General features: G+C 52.4%; 1 protein-coding gene across 1 annotated transcript; it reads left to right on the forward strand.

Moving 5' to 3' along the window:
- Nucleotides 1-330: 330 nt before the first annotated feature.
- Nucleotides 331-1290, forward strand: LOC142595880 (olfactory receptor 14C36-like). The gene has a single exon (XM_075724730.1). The coding sequence runs from the start codon at nucleotides 331-333 to the stop codon at nucleotides 1288-1290; it is 960 nt and encodes a 319-aa protein (XP_075580845.1).
- The last annotated feature ends 7065 nt before the right edge of the window (nucleotides 1291-8355 follow it).

Below are 8355 nucleotides of genomic sequence, written 5' to 3' on the forward strand. Positions count from 1 at the left end.
GCACCCGGGTGAATCTGGAACAATAATGCTGAAAATCTCTTTGATATCACAAGTGGTTTTAATCAGACATGACCCCGTGTTCCTCTTTTCCTACTGCTGTAGGGCAGGACTGAGTCCTGCAGAGCCCACAGCAGAGCCCCTGCTCCCTGGGGCACCCTCAGCCAGCACCAACCAGGGCTCGTGAACAGGACCTGCCAAAGGACCTCCTGAACAGAGAGAGGCAGTTTTGTGGGGGAGGTTCTATCAGAAATGGCTTTGATTCTGCTCAGAGAATTCTCTCCTGTCACCGTCTTTTCCCTCTTGGACAGTCCCCATGCCCAGAGGCAGCAGATGTCCAACAGCAGCTCCATCACTGAGTTCCTCCTCCTGGCATTCACAGACACACGGGAGCTGCAGCTCCTGCACTTCTGGCTCTTCCTGGGCATCTACCTGGCTGCCCTCCTGGCCAACGGCCTCATCATCACCGCCATAGCCTGCGACCACCGCCTCCACACCCCCATGTACTTCTTCCTCCTCAACCTCTCCCTCCTCAACCTGGGATCCATCTCCACCGCTGTCCCTAAAGCCATGGCCAATTCCCTGTGGGGTACCAGGGCCATCTCCTACTTGGGATGTGCTGCCCAACTCTTTCTGGTTGTCTTTTTCATCTCAGCAGAGTATTGTCTTCTCACCATCATAGCCTACGACCACTACGTTGCCATCTGCGAACCCCTGCACTACGGGACCCTGCTGGGTAGCAGAGCTTGTGTCCACATGGCAGCAGCTGCCTGGGGCACTGGGTTACTCTATGCTGTGCTGCACACAATCAATACATTTTCCATACCCCTCTGCCATGGCAATGCCTTGGACCAGTTCTTCTGTGAAATCCCCCACATCCTCAAGCTCTCCTGCTCATATGACTACCTCAGGGAAGTTGGACTTGTTGTGGTTGGTTGTTTTCTTTTTTTGGGATGTTTTGTTTTCATTGTGGTGTCCTATGTGCAGATCTTCAGGGCCGTGCTGAGGACCCCCTCTGAGCAGGGACGCCACAAAGCCTTCTCCACGTGCCTCCCTCACCTGGCCGTGGTCTCCCTGTTTCTCAGCACTGCCATGGTTACCTACCTGAAGCCCCCCTCCATCTCCTCCCCACCCCTGGACCTGGTGCTGGCAGTTCTGTACTCGGTGGTGCCTCCAGCAGTGAACCCCCTCATCTACAGCATGAGGAACCAGGAGCTCAAGGAGGCCATTAAGAAAGTGATTTCATGGATGATTTTCAACACTGATATATTTTCCGGTACTGTTCACAAATGATTCTCAGGGTGTCCCATTGCAGGCCTCTCTGTTGGTTTTTGTTTTAGCCATTTTGTTACCATTATCTGTATGGTTATTAGTGTTTATTATGTCTCTACAGAAATGTTTGGATTCATCTGATGCTGACTGAGTAATAAACCTGCTCTCTCTCACATAGATCTGATAGAAAAGTGTGTGTTTCTGGGATAGAGCTAACGCTCTCCTAGCATCTCTGTAATAAAATGGGATCTCCCTAGTGCACTAAATGAAGGGTGGGGTCTTCTCCCAGAGCTCATGTTAACAACAGGCTCCAGGAATTTCACCCCAAATGGGGCTTTTTCTCCTTGGAATTGGGAGAGGAAAGCTCATTGTCACACTGGTAGCAGTTAGAGACGAAGGGTTGAAATGTGCACTCACCCATTGGTACGTGCTGACAGTGGAGATGGTGAATGGTCGCTGAGGTACATACCCAGGGCTGTCCCCATGTGACAGGGAAGAAGACATCCTCCAGGAAGGGAATCTGGAGCTGCCTGGAGAGACCGGGGCTTCTCCAGGGAGAGTGTGTGCCTGGGGTGGGCAGTGACTGCAGCCCCACAAAGGGAGAGATCGCCCAAGCTGGAGTCACCCAAAGGGAAGGGGCAAAATCCAGGCGTCTGCAAGGAAACAAAGATGGAAATAACCCAACCCTACACAGAGCAGCTCCAACAGGCAACAGCACCGTTACAGCCCCCACACCACCAGCAGCACTCACACAGCCATGAGCAACACAAGTGGCCCCATCCCGGTGCCCCTCTCAGGCTGATCTGCTGGGAAGGTTGCACGAGTGCTCTGTACGTTCCCGGCAGAACTCACCCGCAGGCTCACACAGCCCCACGGTGCCTCCACTGTGGGCCTGGCCTTTGGGTCTGCCCATACTCAGAGGTGTTGCCCACTTGGCAGTTCCAACCCTAACGCTAACCCTTAACCTGACCCCAACACCTAACACTAATCCTAACCCTAACCCTAACCCTAACCCTGCCCCAGCTCTCGCCGTACCACGGAAGCAGGGCCGTGCTGTGCAGTGCCCTGGTGCCCCCGGGTCCTGTTGTGGGCCTCACCCGACAGCTGCTGGAAAAAAAAGTATGGACAAAAGGAAACCAAACAGGTCCCATCCCTGCACAATGACAGGGACACCCCTGACCCCCCACTGCCCCCCAGCCCAGCACGGGGGGGCCAGGGCTGCCCCCACACCCTGTGCTGGGGTGTCACAAATGCATCGGGGCTCTGCACGCCAGGGCAGGCCCCTGGTGTAGGGGGACACAACCGCAGCATCGGGGCTGGGAGGGGCAGAGCTTTGGGGGTGCTGGGGGGAACCCCAAAGGGTTCTGCCCCAGCCCAGCCTTTGGGGATGGCCAGAGCCTGGGAGGGCAGATGGGGGAGTCCTGGGGTGCCCCCCTGCAGCAAAGACCCCCCCCAGGACTTGGGGTGTTACAGCCCCACCGCACCCCCCTCCCCAGGAACCCCCCACCCCGGTGCCCCCGCAGCAAGAATGAGCTGGGCACTACAAGAAATAAACTTTATTCTGGAGCCAGCCCCCCCGCCCCATCCCCCCGTCCTCCCTGTGCGGGCAGGGCCAGGCCCCGCTCCATGCAAGCCTGGGGCTGGCACCGCCACGTGCCCCCGCAGCCCCCACCCAGCCTGGGGCAGGGCCCACCTGGCGACCCCCGGACTCTAAAACTCTACCCATACCCCTCACCCTAAGCCCAAGCCCAAACCCTGACCCTAACCCTAACCCTAAAAACTAATACTATCCCTATCAGTAACACTAAGACTAACACTGACCCTAAACCTGACCCTAACCCTAACCCTAACCCTAATACTACCCCTATCCGTAACACTAAGACTAAGGCTGACCCTAAACCTGACCCTAATCCTAACCCTAACGCTGACCCTAAACCCTAAAGCTGATCCTAACAGTAATCCTAACCCTAAGCACTAAACCAAACAGTAAGCCCAACCACTAACTATAACCCTAACCCCCTAAACCTAAAACCCTAACCCTAACTCTAGCCCTAACCCTAACCCGCTAATGCTAACACTAACCCTGACCCCAACGCCAAACACTAATCCTAACCCTAATCATAACCCTACCCCTCCAACCCCCTAACCCTAAATACCTAAAACTAACATGTAACCCTAACTCTAAACGTTAAGCCTAAGCCTAACCCTACCACTAAGCTTAAAACCCTAACCCCCTAACACTAACCTGGATCCTTTACCCTATCCCTATCCCTAACACCTAATTCTTAACCCTAACCCTAAACGTAACCCTAACCCTAACCCTAACCTGGATTCTTACCCTATCCCTAACACCTAATTCTTAACCCTAACCCTAAACATAACCCTAAAACCCTAAGCCCCTAACCCTAATGTTAAACCTAACCCTAACTCTAAACATAAGCCTAAAACCCTAACCCCCTAACCCTAACGTTAATCTTAACCCTAACCCTAAACATAACCCTAAAACCCTAACTCCCAAACCTAAACCTAGCCCTAAACCTAGTCCAAAACATACCCCTAAACTTGACCCCTAGCCCTAACCCTCTAACCCTAACACTAACCTAACCCTAACCCATAACCTTAACCCTACCCCTAACCCCTTACCCCTAACCCTAACCCCTAACCCTAAGCCCAAACCTAACCCCTAAACCTATCCCTAAACCAAACCCTAACCCCTAACCCTAACCCTAAGCCTAATGCCCTAAACCTAGTGCCTAACCCTAAACCTAGCCCTAAATCTAACCCTAAACTTATCCCTAACCCTGACACCTAACCCTAACACTAAACACAAACCCTAACCCCAACCCTAATCTTGACCTTAACCCTAACCCTAACCCTAACCCTAGCCCTAAATCTAACCCTAAACTTATCCCTAACCCTGACGCCTAACCCTAACACTAAACACTAACCCTAACCCCAACCCTAATCTTGACCTTAACCCTAACCCTAACCCTCACACTAACCCTAATCCTAACCCTAACCCCCTCACACTAACCCTAACACCATAATGCCCAAATCCTCATGCTAACCATAACCCTAACCCCAAACCCTAAACCTAACACTAACTGTAATCCCAACCCTAACTTCTAACCCTAACAATAAACCCTAACCCTAACTCTACACCTAACGAAACCCCTAACCCCTAATCGTAACACTAAGACCCAATGCTAACATTAACCCCAAACCATAACCCTATCCCTAACCGCTAACACTAACACTGACCCTAACCCAAACACTAATCCTAACCCTAACCCTAACCCTATCCCCAAACCAAACCCTAATGCTAAACCTAACCAAACCCCTAACACTAACCACTAACAGTAGCCTAACCCCTGACCCTAAGCCTAACCCTAACCCCCTAACCCTAACCCCTAACCCTAACACTAAACACGAGCCCTAACCCTAATCCCTAATCCTAACCCTAACCCTAAACCCTAACCTAACACCCTAACACTAAAGCCCAAACCTTAATACTAACCCTAACCCTAAACCCTAAACCTAACCCTAACCCCTAACCCTAAGTCCTAACCCTAACCCTAAGACCCCAACCCCAAACCCTAAACCTAACCCAAAACCCTAAACCTAACCCTAACTGTAATCCTAAACCTAACTTCTAACCCTAACAATAACCCCTAACACTAATGACCCTAACCCTAACCCCTAACCCTAAGTCCTTACCTGAACAAAGTAATAAAATAATAAAATAGTAAGAAAATGAAAATAAAATAAATAATAAAAGTAATAATAATATACGAAGCAAGTGAGGCACAATGCAATTGCTCACAACCCACTGACCGATATCCAGACAGTTCCTGAGCAGCAATCGCTGCTCCCCGGCCAACCCCCCCCCCAGTTTCTATACTGGGCATGATGCCCTATGGTATGGAACAGCCCTCTGGCCAGTTTGGGTCAGCTCTCCTGGCTCTGCCCCCTCACAGCTTCTTCTGCACCCGGCAGAGCATGGGAAGCGGAAAAGTCCTTGACTACCACAAACACTCCTGAGCAACAACTACAACATCAGTGTGCTATCAACACTATTCTCATGCTAAATCCAAACCACAGCACCACACCAGCTACTAGGGAGAAAACCAACTCTGTCCCAGCCAAAACCAAGACACCTAGTCAGGAGAAATGAGAGGTGCCGGGGCAGGAGGGACTGTGGGGCATGCAAAGGCTGGGGCAAACCCCAGCTGGGCATGGGCAAAAATAACTGCTCCAAGTGGGGCAGGGACGGGTAGAACGGCATGCCCCATGGGGGGCCAGGGGCACAAAGAGATGCCCTGAGCCAGACAGGGACAAAACCAAATGCCCCATACAGGACAGGGGCAAAACTAGCCACCCCAATTTGGGCAGGAGCACAAAAGGCCACCTGAGCAGGGCCAGAGTACATCCAGGCACCCTGTGTGGGGAAGGGGCAAAATGAGCCTCCACAAGCAAAAGAGGGGAAAAACCCAGCCGTCCTGAGAGGGACCTGATGAAAGCAAGCCCTGCGAGCAAGGCTGTAGGCAAACGGGATGCCTCAAGCAAAATATAGAAAGAGAAAAGCCTCCCTGAGTGGAGCAAGGGCAAAGCTAACTGCCCTGAGCTGAGCAGGAGCACAGCTAACTGCCCCAAGCAGGGCTGGCGAAAACCAGATGACGCCAGTGGGGCGAGGGCCAAAGCAGCCAGGTCAAGTGGGGCAGGAATAACAACCAGCTGCCGTGTTGGGACAGGAGCAATGCTCACTGCCCTCCCAGCGAGTCAAGGAGTTAAACCTGATGCTAAAGAGCTGTCCACGAATATTTTTCAGAGCTGCAGGGTGAGAGAGCAGCCGGCTGGGGGCCTGGAGCAAGCCAAAGTCAACCCAGGGCAGCTGCTGAAGGGGTTTCTTCGGTAGCGCTACTTCAGAGTCAGCCTGTGGCTGCATCTTGGGGGGCAGATACAATTCATTGCAAAGGAACCTGTAAGAGCCCAGGTGCTTTGCTACACGAGTCCCATGGACAAAGTCCTGTACCTAGGAAGAGTGGAAAAGAAACCCTCAGCAACCGGAACATGCCGGCCAAAGCTGTGAGCAGGCACGCTTACAGCCCTGGCCAGGTTTGCATTCATCCGGCTGGTGCGGCTCGGGGAAGAGGTGGGAGCTCTGCCGATGGACGAACAGCCCTTCGCCAGCAGCGCATGGGGAAGGCCAGCGGCTGCCGGCTGCGGGAGGCGCCCGGGCCGTGGCAGACGCCCTGGTGCAGCCCCATGTCACAAAGGGTCGGTGATGCGGCACCCGCCTGGCGCTTGTGACCTCACCTGGCCAGGGCTTGGCATCCTGAGCAGCTGGCCAGCGAAAGCTAGTTGGGCTGAGCTGGCCTTCGGGATAACTTGGCTCATTCCTTCGCTACTTGCGTGCCTACTTTTTTCCAACCATTTCTTGTTTCCTGCCCACTTCTCCTCAACCTCCATCCTCTTTCAAAGGTAATTATGATTTGCCTTTCAGGACAGATCATAGAGGAGGTAGATACGGGATAAACGTATAGGCTGGTCTATACCTTCTGAGCTCTAGGCTGAGCTATTACACCTTTCTAGGCTGGCCAGGGCTATGGGTAGAGATCGTATTTGCTAATTCTTATTCCTTTACCGTATGCTAGGATAGGTAAGTAGGGGGGTGGCAGTGTAGTCGGAGGCATTGGGCTCAGCCTAGAAAGACAAGAAGCCCACCCTGACTGATGTGGTAGGAAGGGAGATGGAAAAGGAGCACGGCAAAGACAGCCGTTAAAGTAGCGGCCGAAAGCCGGTCACTCCTGCATACAGGGTGGGCAAGCGTGGGCTGGAGAGCCAGACAGCTCTGGTGCTAACGCTAGCAATGGGTAAGCAGCAGGTCCTCTTCAGAGAAGGTGACACGCAATGCAGTCTTTCCAGAGGGCCTGGGTAATTGCTGTCAGTTGGAGTCCGGTGACAGGGACAGGAGGGCCATCAGCCTGCAGCTCTGCAGCACTTACAAGTACCACTGAAACACTGCTGATGGCAGATGCTCTTCCGTGGGTTTAGTCTGGTGGTTTTCTAATCATTTTGTTGAGCTAAAATTATTTCTTTGCAATCAGGTGACAGGACTGGCATCGACCTTCTCTTTCTGGAGCACGTCCTGACATCCTTTGTCATCCCAAGCTTTCCCCTCTGTTCCTGAGAGGACCGATGGCTGCAATGGGGAATGACTCCTGTGAGTAACGGCTTCACCAGCAGCCTTGGACTTTGTGAATCCCCAAAGGCAACGGATGTGGCTGGTGCTCCTTCCCTCGGTGTTGATGGGCTGACAACCTAGCATGAATTCTGGGGCGTTTCCTGGTAGCAGCCAGACTTACCCAGGTGTTTTCGATCAGACACAGGAAAATGCATTTTATCACTCCTCTGCCACTCTGTACAAGACTTGGAAAGATGACATTGCTCGTAGAAAGATCTGACATCAGTAGGGTTACCTTCTCTGCTAGGTACTTGCTTGTTTTCATCAACTTACAATCAGGAAAAGGGAAGACTTGACCTGATAATCCAATGCAAGGCTCTAGAGGGAAAGGAAGATAGCCCGAGGCACAGAAAGCAGAGCGGGGGTTTGTTGGACTTTCAGTAAGCAGAGGAACAGACTATTTTCCAAAACGGTTTCTTGACCAGTAATTGTCAGTGGCAGTGTTAGGCTTCCCCCAATGTTTCTGTGTTGGAGGTTAGAGCTGCTTTTCCTGGGAGCTTCTGTACAAACTCGACTTTTTAAATATGCGATTGTGCAACAGCATCAACTCATCTCTTTTCAAATACCATTTCCCTGCAGTCCTTGCCGAGGGAACGGCTCCCACACAAAGGGTCCTCTTTCCCCTGGAGAAGATTTGCATGGCCTGGCCGCAACGACAGAGAGCTGGAGCAGGACTCTACAACCTGGGCAATACGTGCTTCCTCAACTCCGTCCTGCAGTGCCTGACGTACACGCCCCCTCTCACCAACTACCTGCTCTCTCGTGAGCACAGCCAGTCATGTGAGGACTTTTAGGAACAGCTCCTTGTAAATCTGTTGGGCACTTCCCAAGGATTCTCACAA

This window comes from Pelecanus crispus, chromosome 23 (genome assembly GCF_030463565.1).
Source record: "Pelecanus crispus isolate bPelCri1 chromosome 23, bPelCri1.pri, whole genome shotgun sequence".
In the NCBI taxonomy this organism is placed as follows: Eukaryota; Metazoa; Chordata; class Aves; order Pelecaniformes; family Pelecanidae; genus Pelecanus; species Pelecanus crispus.

Coding starts and splice junctions, on each gene's coding strand:
- LOC142595880 (XM_075724730.1), top strand. CDS start 331: ATGTCCAACAGCAGCTCCATCACTGAGTTCCTCCTCCTGGCATTCACA.